The sequence below is a fragment of the Lissotriton helveticus genome, chromosome 3_2 (assembly GCF_964261635.1).
Source record: "Lissotriton helveticus chromosome 3_2, aLisHel1.1, whole genome shotgun sequence".
Classification (NCBI taxonomy): Eukaryota; Metazoa; Chordata; class Amphibia; order Caudata; family Salamandridae; genus Lissotriton; species Lissotriton helveticus.
The window spans coordinates 323624349-323639742 of NC_136062.1; the positions used below are offsets into that span (position 1 = coordinate 323624349).

Below are 15394 nucleotides of genomic sequence, written 5' to 3' on the forward strand. Positions count from 1 at the left end.
ACTGTTGCATTAATTATTTGGAAGGAACATGGTGTCATAGAGAATAACTGAAAAGAAACTGGTAGGAAATTAAATTTACAGAAAATGAAACAGCCACTCTGGAAGACTTGGTGGGGAAAGACTTGAGATGGGGCCTTGGTAGAACTTAAAAGTGACTGTTGAGGTCCTAAATGAGTTAACTGCAATCAGTGGATTCTTCAATAACATTTTAGTCATGTTTCTTTGAATATATTTGCAGACTGCACTGTGTTGTGTGCTCACCTTTGCATGTTTTTATTCTGTGGAGAGTTCTTTGTGTGTGAAATGAATACTGCTGAAAGCTATTTAACCCAATATAATAATACGTAAACCACATCAGAATTAGGTCTGATGGCTTTGTGGTTTGAAAGTAAAGCATAGGTGAGGTGGAGACACAGACCCAGAAATAACATAAACATCGCACTGGTTTGATGGAGTTATCACATCAGTGGTGGAGGACAATACAGGGAAATCCAGAAGGATTGGCATTGTTTACTGGTCATAAGACATCAGTAGTGTAGGATAACTCAGAAACGTCCAGAGGATCAGGGTTTGAGATTTATCCTTGTAACACGAGGTATCTTTAGTAGCTGTAGTGCTGCTGGTGCTCCTCAGTGTAATATACAGCTCATGCCTTAAAGTGGGATTAGAGGTTAAACACACAAAAGCAGGTGATTCTATCTTGAAACCAAATGTGGAGTTTAAAATGGGTTGATGTCATTTATACAGTAAGATATCCATCATTGTTGTGATTGTGTGCGCTGGGGTGTGTTGGATTGGCCCTCTATTCAGGGTCATGCCCAGACTTTTTGCCTTTGCCCTCCACTTTTTGCTGAATTCGTTTTTGTTGGCTTTAGGGCTCTGGGCACTCTACCACAGCTAACCAGTGCTAAAGTGCTTGTGCTCTCTTCCTAAACATTGTTAAATTGGCATATTTAATTGATTAGGTAAGTTCCTTCGAGAGAGGTATACCATATACCCAAGGCCGTTAAATTGAATGCTACTATTGGGCCTGCAAAAAGAACAATTGATGGACAGAATGCAGAATAATGTCGTACATGCACCCCAGTATAGAGATCTAGGCCTAAATCCATTGTTTTTTTGCTCATAATGCCATTCAAGTTTGGACCCAGCCATATGCAAATCAGTCTTGACCCAGCGTCCAATGGGAAAAGTCCAGCCGGAACTGCTGGCCAAGTCCTTTCTGGAGTGGAAACAAGCATCTTAGGACCGGTTTTAGGGTTTCACCCCTCATCAGCCAGGATAGCTTGACTTCAGTGACCTGGAGAGCACGGGACCCACGTCTGGGCATACCCGTCCCACTCAGGGTGACAAATGCAAAAAGAACAATTGGTGGACAGAATGCAGAACACTGTCATGCATTCACCCCAGTCAAGATATCTGGGCCTTCATCTGTGGTTTTTGTGCTCACCAAGCCATTCCAGTTTGGACCCAGCCATATGCAAATCAGTCTTGACCCTGCACCCAATGGGAACAGCCCAGCTCGAACTGCCAGGCCAGGTCCTCCCTGGACTGAAAACAAGCATCATAGGACCGGTTTCAGGGTTTCACCCCTCATCAGCCAGGATAGCTTGACTCCAGTAGCGCAGTGAGCCTGGGACCTATGTCTGGGCGTACCCAGGGCACTTCGAGGTGGACTGTTCCCATGAGGCACAGGGTAAAGACTGATTTGCATATGGCCAGGTCTAAACTGGGGAGGCATGGTGAGCAAAATATTGATGGATTTAACACAGATCTCTTGACTGTGAATGCATATTTTGATTTGTTCTGCATATGTCCATCAATTGTGTGACTATTAGGCCTGTACCGCTTATTGTGCCACTCACTTCTGTAGCCGCTTAAAACATGTCCCAGGCCTGCAACCGCAGCTTGAACTGTCCTGTTGATTTGGCATTAAACCCCCTCGCAAAGTCTTAACCCCTCGGCCGTGGCAGTAATTCGGCTTCGGTGCTGGGGGGAGGGGGGTCGCACGGCGCAGTCATGCTTGTGACGGAACCACTCCATCACGAGCCACGGGCACGCTGTGATTTTGACGGAGTGGTTCCGTCACGGCTCCACCCACTCACTAATTACCCAGCACAGGCGGGGAATCCGTGCCGCATGGGCGCAGTGGCCGTGGCGTGACGGAACCACTCCGTCATGAGCACACGCCACCCGTGGCTCCTGACGGAGTGGTTCCATCAAAAGCATGGAAGGAGTTAAACTGCTCTTTTATTAAATAAGCATCACCCCTAAGTTAGGCCCTCTCAAGCCTGTAGGGCTGGGTGTGGTGTAATTAATAGGTTGGACGTGTACTTATAAAGTTTTACTTGTCCTGATAATGAAAAACTCCTAAATTAGTTTTTTACTGATTTGAGGATTACCCCTCCCAAGGATAACATTGAGGATTACCTACTGCAATTAATAAGCTGTAAATTCCAATTGGGAGCTAGTAGCTATTTCAAGTTTGGTGCCTATGTAATAGCAATAATAAACCCTCTTTAAGGGAAAAGTCTGATTTTTCATCTCAATTTAGAAAATGTCACTTTTAGAAAGTTGCCATTTTTCAACCCTTATCACATTTGTGCCTGTAGACTCTTGTGTTACATTAGTAGGTGTATCTGACAGTCTATGTGAATTCCTCCTAGACAGTAACACAACAGAGGTATTAGGCGTGCCTGAATGGGCCATCGGCTGGCCGGATGGGGGGGCGGAGCTGCGCACTGCCCTACGTACACCTGAAGACACTGTGCTCTCACTTCACACAATTTTCACTGCAGCCTGCTTGGAGCCAGGGCAGGAGAGGCAGGAAATTCTGTACACTTCAAAGCGAGGGTCGAGAAGCTTCTCCCAGAGCCAGTGTACCAAGGTATAAAAGAAGTACCTCAGGCACTATTCTTCAAAACACTGCTGGACCCGTGGATTCTCTGCCAGGAAGAAGGACTGCTGTGCTGCTACAAGGACTGCCACTCTGCTGGGGAAGAGGAACTGGACCTGCAACTTCATCTTGAACCGAGGAGCCCTGTGACTCAAAGGGTTAGTCTACTGGTCTCCTGTTCTGAGCCTCAGAGACATAAGAGTTTTCCACAACCAGCTCATGGATCCAGCTGCAGCAAGTTACTGACCCCCAAGAGGTGCCATTTCAGGTCCTGGACCCGTAGTGTGGCTCACATGCTCTTGAAATCAAGCTTTTGGGCTCTTTGTTACCCCGAATGGGCCAGTTTGCACCGGAACTGCATCGCTCACACAAAATTTCAGTGTGAGCCACTGCCAACCCGTTTCTTTGAGCAGCAAGCATCGATCGCAGTTGGACTGTCAACACGAAGCACCATCCCACCTTTCCGTGACACACGATCTGCTTCTCGCCATCACCACACACAGTGCTCTCCTTGCTCCCTGCGACCATCTCTAATATGAACAGGACATTTGACACAAAACTTGAGAAGGTAAGCCTTCAGCTGGACAACTCTGGATCATTTATCTAACGTTCGGTCCATCCTGGTAAGTCTCATCTATTAGTTTTGACCTGGTCCAGCGCGACCAGTTAGCCACAGTTGGTACTTTATGCTTTTAGGAGCTATTTTTTAGTTTATTATTTAAAAATGTATACCTCAGGTTCTACTGATTTTGTTGTTTTGGTCTTGTTTTATTTATTAATTTCAGATCTATTCTACAAACCTAGGGGCATATTACCAAGCAATAGCGATAATTATCGCTAAGCTTGGTTAGCGGGTATAATAATATCGCCGCGCTCCGACGATTTTTACCGCTGAGATACCTTGATATTATCAAGGTTTATCTCAAAAGCGGTAAAAATCGTGGGAAATGCATGAATATCGCTGAAAAGTCAGCGATATTCATCATTATCGTGACAATGCTCTTAGCCATGTTATCCACCTACCATTGGATAACTTGGCTAAGAACTGCTCTGGGCAGGTGTTAGCTTTTGGAGATAATCGCGCTTAGCGCGATTATTTCCAAAAGTTGGTAATAGGAGTTAGCGATGTTAGAGACTGTTTCCAGTCGCTAACATCTTGGCACGCCCACTTTGCATGTCATTAGCAATATATATCGCTGCCATGCAAAGTGGGCCCCCAGAAGCTCGCTATCTCCTACTAGCTGTCGCTAACTGGTGTTAGCGACAGCTAGGTAATAGGGCGATAAAATTATCGCCGCTTTAGTGTGAAAAATTCCCGCTAAAGCGGCGATAAGGCCCTTGGTAATATGCCCCCTAGTGTGGGATCATTATGTGTGCTTTTTTCAACTGTTTTAGTGTTTGAAATGTTGCACAAATACTTACAGGTTAATTTAGAGTATGCTTGTAGCCTTACCCTGACTAGGATTATGGTTGCTGTGTGACCAGGGCTCACACCCCAGTAAACCAATAACCCAATTTCTCCAAGTCGGGAACTTTAGCAGACTGAAAAATGTGTGCAGCAAAGATGCTAATTGCATCCAGTTTGTTATTGAATTAACATTGTTTTCATTATGTTGCCAAGTGAAAGTAAACTAAAACCACAATCCTGCAGAACAATACAGGTAAATAACTAACACATCTGAATTTGCGATTGTAGTAAAAGCATTCAGCAGACATGTAACTAAAATGATAGTGCTTTAAAAGAGATCATGTGTGGCAACTTGGAAATTATTTTATTAATATTTCTCTCATTTAAAATATTTCAGCTTTGATACAGATCCATTGAGAAGACATACATTTTGGACAATTGCGGTAGGAGGCACATTTACGTGGTTAGGTATCTATGGAGTCAACCAATCAACAATACAGAGATGCATATCTTGCAAATCAGAACTGCATGCTAAATTGTGAGTAAACCAGTACAATGTGGTAAAACAACACTGATATTTGAATTGAAATTTAATAGCTGTATAAGCAGTCATCAAATGCTCAAATACACATATGTGGATTTTAGAATTTGGATTTTTGCGCAGTGTAATTGCTGTATAGCATCACAAAAAATCCCAACAATTGAAAATGCTATAGAACAATGTACTTTAATTAAAGGCAGGTAGAAGGGGACTCGGGGGCAGTCGTCATCTCAATCCACTGAAGTCCAGGACATAATTGGTCAGTTGAGGACTGGATCTGGGATGGGGTATTAGGACCTAGTGAAATGGGAGTATCTGAACACTGGATGATGCTCTCTAAAGTTCATATGGGTATGTCCGGAGACACGATATGAGATCTGGTGGAGGGTCTCCGAGTGTGTCAAAGATTCTTTCAAGGGCCTGCTGGAAGCGTCTGAGGACACACTGTGGATCTCCTAAGGATGACTTAGTGAATATTAGCACCTGATGGCATATGGGTTCAAGTTCTTCCAAAGCTTTTTTATAAGAACAGACCACACATGGCAGCCAACATTTTTACATGTTCTACTTGTTTGGCAAGAAAAAGGACCAGCCGCTAAATTCACTGGTATCTTTATCGAGGATCTGATCTGGCTAGACACCTCTTTTCTAAAACAATATGGCCATCTGTTTGAAAGATCCTTCTTTATAACCATAACTATCTATTAATGAGACAGATACAATTCTGATACATACAATGTATGGTGCTGGAGTGATTCCCATTCACTCATAAATCAACATTTAGTTGCCTCTATTCTTCTAATTTTGAGCCATTTCATGGTGCCACAATGCACACACCTTGCTACATTGTACCGGGCATGAACCTAACATTTCAAACTATATAAATAGCTTTCTCTGCTAGCAGTTGCTCTTTAGAGTAAAACAGTCCTCTCCAACAATGGCCTATATTTGATTATCAGGATTAAATGCATACACAAGCAAATGAGGAGATATTATGACATTGCCACGTTATCCAATGACAAGAAATGATAAAACAGTTCTCAAACTAACAACTACAGAAAAAGCATCACCAGAGAAGAAGGGCGAATTTAATGCAAACGCTGCTATGTAGTTCTCTTATTCCCACTAAAACAGGTGTCTTTGCTACACAAGTAGATTTACTCTGGTCCTAATACACATGGACTCTGGCATCATGGCAAAAAGCCCAGTACACACATAAACACATTGATATGTTCCCATGAGGCAATTACCTTTGTAGAGAAGATCCTGCAAAGACACGGAAATACCATGCCACTTACCTGCTCAGTCCTGATTATTTTTCAAATGCTTCTGCATTCAGGTCAGTTCAGTCACTTTTGTCATTATAACTAATGACCTAAAAAATCTACGTTTATAAAAAAATGTTGACTAAAATAAAGCCACACATGGCTGAAAGTTTCGCATATGGATTGTGGCCACTTGGCAAGTGGAATTGTGCCCCATAACCAGTTATTTTGTGTGTGCTTTTTGAAATAGACCAAAAGTTGCTGGACTCAAATCTAAACAGGACAGGGTTTCACTACAGAGGTATAGCTCTCATATGTGTCTCATTATCTAGGAACCGTATGATCACTGTGAAGGAAATTAGGATATCAAGTTGCATTGATGTTGAGGACATTTTAGGAGGGAGAAAGCTAGAACAACATCGTATTTAAAGAATCGGGATTCTCACACCTAAATTGCTCGTGATGCCATGTAAATGAACAATATCTACTTGTTCATCAGCCCTTTAAAACAGATAAAATATGTAATCAGATTATAAAAATCAGAAGTAAAGGGATGCACTGGAGACTTTATATTGCACACAAATCCAAATTAAAATACAGAACTAATTTTCTGAAGCTCTCTTGCTGACCCCCCTCCCCCCCGAATTAGTTCAGTGCTAAAATATATCAAATTACATTTTATCAAATAGAAACATACCTCAGAGGAGTAGCGTCCCTGGCAAAGGGCTTCCACATGAAAGAGAAACTGAAAGCCTATGTCTGAGCAACATTTGTTGATTTATGACACGTTTTTTTTCAACACAGACCGAGAACCAGAGAAGGGCTGGAGTCATATATTTTAATCTCCAGTTGCTGTGCTGAATCTGAAAATAGTAATTAGTCATTTACCTTGGTCCATAAAAGGCTCCAGCATTGGCAAAAATGACCTAGCTGCTGTCTTAGAACAGCCATGCTTCAAACACCCTGTCCTGGTCCTCCTAGCTGTCAGTTACCCCGAGATAGCCCCCAGACACAGTTGTGTCACCATCTGAGGCCCATAACTACCAAACACACTTAGCAGATTCTTCAATATTCCATGGCACTTAAGCTCAGAGACGTGTTTTGATACAATAGACACACATAGATATTCCGAAATCTGTTAAACTTTGGCATGTCTCTGACACTTTCAGAAGATCTTCAGAGATCCCTTATCATCAATGAGAACACCACCTGCATCATGCACTGATATCCTTTATCTTCATCCAGAACATTGCTGGCCAACTTCAATGCCTTCTTTGCCACCCTAGACATTCTGGAAAAGCTTGTAGAGATCACCAATATGACCTAAAAGACTCATCTGACCTTCAAATCAACAGGCCCTCTTTCGACAGTCAGTAGACCCTACCACATGTCCACTGAATCTCTCAGTTTTCCTTGAGACACAGGCAGCAGCCCCTTAAAGATGTTCAGCTAGTACTCAGACAACCAATTTGATCAATAAATATCCCCAAAAATGAGCCCTCAAACAATCAGCTCACCCACCCTCATTCAGACACCCCTAGCTGTCCCTCAGTATCTCTCAGCATACCTTTAGACATTGCAAGCAAGTTCTCTGAAATGATCATTCTGTCAACTCAATTGATCAATAACTACTCCAAGTCAACCTTCTGCCCATCTTTGAGTAATCTCAGCTTGTTCTTAGACAAACTTCACAGGCCCTCAGCCTACCTTCCTTATCTGTCCATTCGACTATTGGTCCACCTTTACAAATCCCCAGTGGATGATTAAAGAGCACTGACGGGACTCATGAGACCCTCTGTTTGGTTTTAGATTCTATCAACTTGCCCTTAATCATCCCCGGTTTTCCCTTAGCGACCATCAGCACTTCATCAGAGACCCTCAACTTGCCATTATTTACCCACACAGACCCACAGTCAGAGACTCATGGAGTGGTTGGGCTAGAAACTTCTAGCATTGCCATTGGAGGACCTCAGTATTCCCTAGCGTACCCACCGATGGCCCTTACACTCCCTTAGTTGGCCCTTATTGATCCATATTGGGCCTATAGGCACCTCTAATAAGCCCTGAAAACCATTACAATATTTCAGAGACCCTCAGATAGTCTTCAGGCACCAGACAAAACAACTACCACTGAAAAACTACTGGATTTTAACCGCACCAACCAAAATGTTGCCTTGTAAATTGATGTGGCCATCTCCAAAAGTTGGTTTTCCTGAGCTTTAATCTTTCTAATTAACCAAAAATAGAAGATGCACTAATAGTTAAACATTCATATAAGGTTAACCATCCTCCTTCAAATGATTTAAAAAAGAATGTTCCCAATGCGATATTCCATGTGACCTTCTTAATTTATAAATTTTCACCAACTTGTTCACACCTGTCAAAAAGAGTTTTTACAGAGCTGAAAGCAATAAACAATATAACACAACTTTAAAAATATGTTGTTGTCATATTCTCCATACTACATTGAAAACGTGTCCCTATCAGGGGGAAAAATCGAGCCACAGCTAATTATGGAATTTCATGATCAATGTATTTTCAAATATGCATACAAAGTAGTAACAATATACCTAATCATCACCATATGTGTTTTCCAAGAAAACGAAGGGTGGATGACAATTACATATACTATAATCCGTGTCATATGTGTGATTAATGCATAAAATCCATACCATCCGTTTGTTCCTGTTCTAATACAATCATTGAAACTACTATCACTCATTTACATGAAGGGTAAAGTTAGGCACTATTGTGTGAATGTGTCCACGTGTATGCATGTGTGTATAATTGAGGTTATATGTGTGCCTGGTGTGTATGAGTGTTTTTCTGTGTGTTTGTGCATGCACAGGAGTTTACGGATGTGGTGCATGGCGAGAGTGTGCATGCTTGCTTGTCTGTGGGAGTCGTTGTCAGGGGTACACACTGAGTACCTGACGACATAGTGGGCATGCATTTTCTATGTGTGGTGTGGTTGTCAGAGTAGCAACATGGACCCACAACACTCTCTGGCCTTTGAATCACGACTGCAATCAAGGGTGAGACAATGAAATGCTAAATGACGGTAAGGGAAGTGGGAACAAAAGAAAAGACGTATTTAAATTAAAGCATGAATTCTTCTAAGGCTGCCCACAGAAGGTCTCTGTCAGGATGCTGCACATCCACTCAGTCAATATGAATCCCCGAGCATTAGAACATGGCAGTAGAGCACGATTTTTTTATAAACATTGCCATCCTACGATGACAATTTAGCAAAGCACACTCATTCTGAGACACAAGTGTTAGCTTCTCAATAGCACACATGCATCATCTATATTTCTTATCTCAGTATTTGACATATTGGCACTCGATATTGGTAAAGATGTGTCTTTCCGGCTTGTGACCCCCATACAATGGCAAATGGAGATTAATTGGGTACATAATTATACCATTCTTAGCATTATGATGACCACCACATGCTTTGTGATATCCCCGCAATGATAGCCACTCATGGCATAAGAGGCCCTTTTTTACCAACCAATGAGCGAAACTGCATTTATAGTATAGAAAGAGCTGTTCCTTACTATCAACTATGGAGTACTCTGCAGTAATGAGGAACATGTATCTCATTAAATGTGTTACAGATTGTGGGCCTGATTAAGAGTTTGGTAGATGGACAACTCATAAACGTCATAGGATACATTGTATCCTATGGCACTATTAATACGGCAGACAGGATATCTGTCTCATTTGTGATGGAGTACCCAATCAACCAAACTCCAAATCATGATCTCTGTTACCAAGGGTAATTACAAATTATTACACCACAAGCCATGTGGCAACTGACCATAGTTGCTTGTTGAACCTCACCATTCTGTGAGATGTTTATTCCTCTTAAAGTGTTTGCATAATTGCGGCACGGACATTTGCTTAAATGTTTTACATATTATCCTTACTCCAGCAATATTATAGATGACACTCACCGCATAATTAATAACATAATAGAAAATATGACAGGATAACACTGGCTCTGTCAAGACTTTCGAGACTTGCTGCAGCATCTACAAAAAAATTAACTCTGTCATCCTACTGTGCGTAGTAACTAAGGCCAGATGTACAAAGCATATTTGTGGTTGCAAATAGCCTTATTCACAGAAAAAATACATTTTTAAATGTACAAAATGCAAAATTTGATTCAGTAACTTGTTACGGAATTGCAATTCGCATTTAAAATTCAGTATTTGGAGGGGGCTTGTTGTGGGCGTCCCTTACAAATACCAAATCAGTATGGTTTGTATCACTCATTCGCGCCTAAATTCTGGTTGCAAAACAGACTTTACCACCAGTATAAAACAGGTGATGTTGGTAAATGGCCCTGTCTTAAGGGTCACCCCAAACTTTTTGGCTTCTTCCTTCTCTTTTTATGACCATTTTGTTGGTTTTGTGACTCTGGGCACTTTTCCAATGCTGACCAGTGCTAAAGTGCATATGCTCTCTCCTCTAAACAGCGCTACCTACACTAACCTTTTCAGAGCTACTTTCTTCTAAGCATTTTATTGCATTTATTCTATTAAAATTCAACATATGAACTTCATTACATTGGATTTTTGTTGCTTTGCTCTTGTTTTGTTTATAATATATTAATCTATTTTTATAAACCTGTGTGGGGTCTTTTTGTGGTGTATTCCTTGTGTTACTGTGTGAGTGTGTTGCACAAACACTTTACACACTGCCTCTTTAGATAAGCCTGACTGTTCTGTGCCAAGCTACCAGAGGATGAGCACAGGTTATCTTTTAGTATGTATCTAAGCTTACCATGACTAGAGTGGTGGTTCTTGCCTAGCTTAGGGGCTTTCCTCAGCCAACCAGGAATCCCATTTCCAACAGGTGGTATCTAATTCTCAAATAGGAAGTGGTACCCTTTCCTCTTTAAGAATGCTAATATTTTTTATGAAGCGCAGGAAGTGGTCCCATGAGCCACTGCTTAATCTTAAATAATATAACTTCAAAGTTAATTTTTTTCTTTTTAAACACATCCTGCTTTCTTTTAAGGAAAATGCAGTGGGTTAAAAAAAGATTGTTCTATTAAAAAACAATCACAGGCATGATGGTCTGCTGACCTCAGTGATAGCTGTGATTCCAATTAGGTAGCACATTGTGACCTACCTCCTTAATATTCAGGAGGTAGGTCAATTTGCAGCCTACTAGCAATCACTATTTGGGAATAGAAGTACTTCCTACATTAGGAATACCCATGTCCTAATTGCGATTAGGAGATAATAATTTAAAAAGAATGCAAAGTGAAAACAGACAGAAAGATTTATCTTTTCTATAACTCCCCTAGGAGTGTAAAAAACATGTGCCATAAATCTCCCCTTTCAGGTTGTCATTGTACAAATAACACATAGAGCAGAAGACTGTCACTGTTTGTCGAATGTCAGAATTCATCAGTAACAACAGTTGACTTCTGACATGATTTCTTCATAATTAGCGACTGAGTGCGTCACAATTTGCTGATTATAAAGATATTAAAGATAAGCTTTTACTACAGGGATTGTAGAATCCTATGTGTTTTATGTCTACCTTTTTGTTGTATCTCTATCATGACACACAAACACATGCAAGCAGGCACACATATTACCATGTTTTTGGTTACCCTAGTTTCAGCATCTGCTCACAGGTCAATATTATGCCATAGCTTTTCCTTCCAACCATCCAATGTTCAGCTCAAGACTGGCTCTAGGCTGGTGTGATCAGTGCCACTACACCAAGCGCTGACTTTGACCGTAGATGTTGTGTTTTAAGGTACAATATGGTGATAAAAGCACTTGCTGCTGTTCCTTACCTCCAGCAAATTTCAGGCAATCATAAAAATGTCAAAATAACTCTGATAATTATTGTTATTATTATTATGGCGATTGATGGACCTGTTGCAGAGAGATCGGGGTTTTGACTCATCATAAAGTAGGAGGTTAAAATGCCTGCTTCAAAGCAATGCACCATGCAGATCACAAAGTGCATACAATGTAAATAGTCAGTGTGTTACTGCTTCTGTCAGTCAGCTTCTATTGTTATGTGCAGTTCATAAATCTAAATCCTAATCTAGAACAATGAGCTATTAACTATCATCAAGGAGCTGCATGCAAACTGCAAGGTATATATTAGAGGTTATGATATTTTCCTCCATTATTTCATTACCCTAATGTTGCAAAAAGGGTTCACTTGAGTGGAAATCAATTCTTATTAGAAAAGCCATCCCCTAGCCGGGCTGCCACATTTTAAATTCTGAGTTTGTGCTCCTGCAGGCCAAGCACTATTAAACTATACTGTCTACCAGATCAGATGCCTTGTGACTCCTACACCTTGTAGTCCTCTGTCTGATTTAACATTTCCTGTACACCGATTTACTCGCTTATGATTCATTGTCTCTATGTGATGTAAATCTCTAATTTCTTACACTGGCATGAGTGGGGCCATAAAAGAAAAGAAATGCATGAGAGTGTTTGTGGAGACTTGAAGGGCACTATAAAGGGTGGCAATGAGGGAATCCATGGAGAAGGAGGTCAATTGGGGGCGCCGCCAAACATTGTCACACTGGGTGCCACAAGCGCTCAAGCCTGCCCTGATTCAGTTACTCATGAGGCAAACATTTGCGAGTTATTCACACACATACAACAACTCTTGTGAGATTACAAGTTCTCCTTCCAGTTTCTGTCACAAGGTAAGCGTTGTTAGCACAGAGCATATGCTTACAGCACAGATTTAGTTTTGCTTCATATTCCTATGAAGACATTGTTTGGTGGAACCGAGTCGTGAGTGAGAAAAAGTTACCTGTTTAGAATCCACAGAACATAGAGTAACAAGATCATAGGGGTTTCACACAAGTTTATGCTCATGTAAACATATTTTGCACAAGCCTTGTCTGATAATATATCTGTTTGCATTCACATCTACATAAATGCAATAAGATGCACACCGTTGATTCTTTGCATTTTTATCTCAACGTTTAACCCATTTTTCTTTCTTTGTTCCTTCCCCTTAAGAGCTTTATATCTAAATTTGTTAGGGCTCTGGATCATCCTCATCTGTGCAGTATTTTCCGGTCTTGTGATGTATGCACATTTCAGAGGCTGTGATCCTTGGACAGCAGGTTTTATATCAGCGCCTGATCAGGTACTAGCCCTCTTCTCATAGCGACTTCAAACCATACTCCCTTTATGAAAGTGTCTTTGATGAAATGCATAAAACATGTTTAAAATGTGATAGAATTAATTTTCAATCATTATCTTTCCAATTCGAAACCTACTTTTTCAAGGCCTTCAAGATAAGATTAGATGCACTAATTTGAAACAATAGCCAATCTTTAATCAATCAGAAGTTATATCGCGTATTACTATCACCCCTAGAGTTATCTGGGTGCTAATGGTGCCAGGTCTCAGTCTGAAAGCCAAGTCTTCAGTTTCTTTCTGAAGTCTGCCAGGGACGGTGCTGTTCGGAGGTGGCAGAGCAGGTCGTTCCAGGCCTTGGCAGTAATGTAGGTGAAGGAGCGACCCCCACTGTGGGTGCGACAAATGCGGGAACTGTGCACAAAGGCAACAGAGGAGGTGCACAGGTGCCTTGTGGGTAGATAGAAGTTCAATCGATGGTTGATGTAGGACGGTCCTTGATTGTGTAAAGCTTCATAGGTTTGCATGAGGAACTTGAACTGGAATATATTCTGGATGGGGAGCCAGGTTTCTGAGGTCGGTGTGATGTGGGTCAATTTGGGGAGGTCCAACATGAGTCTGGATGCTGCGTTCTGTATGGTCTGGAGCCTTTTAAGGAACTGATGGGAGATGTCTGCATAGAGAGCGTTGATTAAAAAGGGCCTGGATGAAAAATTTTCTGGTGTTGACTGGGATCCATCTGAAGATTCTGCAGAGCAAGCGAAGAGTGTGGAAGCAGGAGGTGACTCCGCTGACTTGTCGTTTCATGGTCAGTTTGCTGTCGAGGATGATGCCTAGGTTGCATGTATGATCTGTAGGTTTGGGTTTTGGTCTGATTTCTGCTGTCCACTAGCTGTGGTCCCAAATGGCGGTGCTATTTCCGAAGATCAGTACTTCTGTTCTGTCAGAGTTGAGTCTAAGGCAGTTGTCTTGCATCCAGTTGGCTACATTGGTCATGGCATGGCGGAACTTGCTTTCAACATTGGAGGAATGCTCAGTGAGTGAGAGGGTTAGTTGAGCTTTGTCTGCGTAGGGGATTATGTTGAGTCCTTGATATCTGACGATGTCTGCAAGGGGGGATCATGTAGATGTTTAACAGAGTAGGGTTAAAGAAATATTCTTGGGAAATGCTGCATACGATGTCCTTGGGTTCAGAGTTAAAGGGAGGCAGTTGAATGCTCTGAGTGCAACCTGTGAGGAAAGAGGCGATGCACCTACTTTTGTTGAATGTTGATGCACAGTCTGTTATGAGCATGTGGGGGGAGACGATATTGAATGCAGCAGAGAAGTTGAGGAGGATCAGGACCACCGTTTCTCCATGTTCGAGGAGAGATCTGATGTGCATTTATAATACATTCTGTGTCTTGAATATAAAAAAAGTATTTTAAAACTGTTTTCTAGCTGATGCCCTACTTCGTTATGGAGATCTTTGCAAATATGCCTGGACTCCCGGGGCTGTTTGTGGCATGTGCTTTCAGTGGAACATTAAGGTAAGTTATATATATATATATATTCATAGTTTTGAGGCAAGTCACTCAGGAAACACATTTTAGTTTGTACATGGAGCACTCTAATGAACTGCAATACCTTGATGAACTTAAAACTGGAAATAGGGTGATGAGCATGCGTTTGAAAGAAAGCCACATCACAATAGTCAAAATGCATTGTTTTATTTTTTTATGTTGTAATTAGATATAAGAGCGTTTTATGGTTGGCTAATAACTTTGGCCCTGTTTGGCGAATATCCACAACAAGTTCTGAAAAAAAGTTCATCTACCTGGAAAGTTTTAGGGTAATTCGTCAGGCAGGGACAGATTAAAGAGAGTGCCCAAATGCAAAAAACCTCATGCATTTTCCATAGAGTACTTCAAGACGGGCAGTAGCAAAAACTGCTGAACAGAATTACGCCAACTTTGGTAGGAAACTAGATCTTGGTCTTGTGCTTTTTGTAATTTGGTCTAAATCCTTTCAGTAGTTTTTGAGAAATGAAGGGTAAAAAATTATTGTATAATTTTCCTGTTGGTTCCATGAGAGCCTCAAGATATTCTCATGGGGGCGCCAATTTCAAATAGAGTCTCAGATTGGCCCAAGGACCATTGGACC

General features: G+C 41.4%; 1 protein-coding gene across 2 annotated transcripts in view; it reads left to right on the plus strand.

Annotated features, from left to right (window-relative positions):
* The window catches only part of LOC144825992 (sodium-coupled monocarboxylate transporter 2-like), a 219457-nt gene that overhangs the window by 154318 nt on the left and 49745 nt on the right, over nucleotides 1-15394 (plus strand). For both annotated transcript variants that reach the window (XM_078684210.1, XM_078684211.1), the window contains exons 6-8: nucleotides 4702-4842; nucleotides 13130-13259; nucleotides 14693-14781. In XM_078684210.1, coding sequence (XP_078540336.1) covers nucleotides 4702-4842; nucleotides 13130-13259; nucleotides 14693-14781 — 360 coding nt within the window. The remainder of the gene's footprint in view (nucleotides 1-4701; nucleotides 4843-13129; nucleotides 13260-14692; nucleotides 14782-15394) is intronic.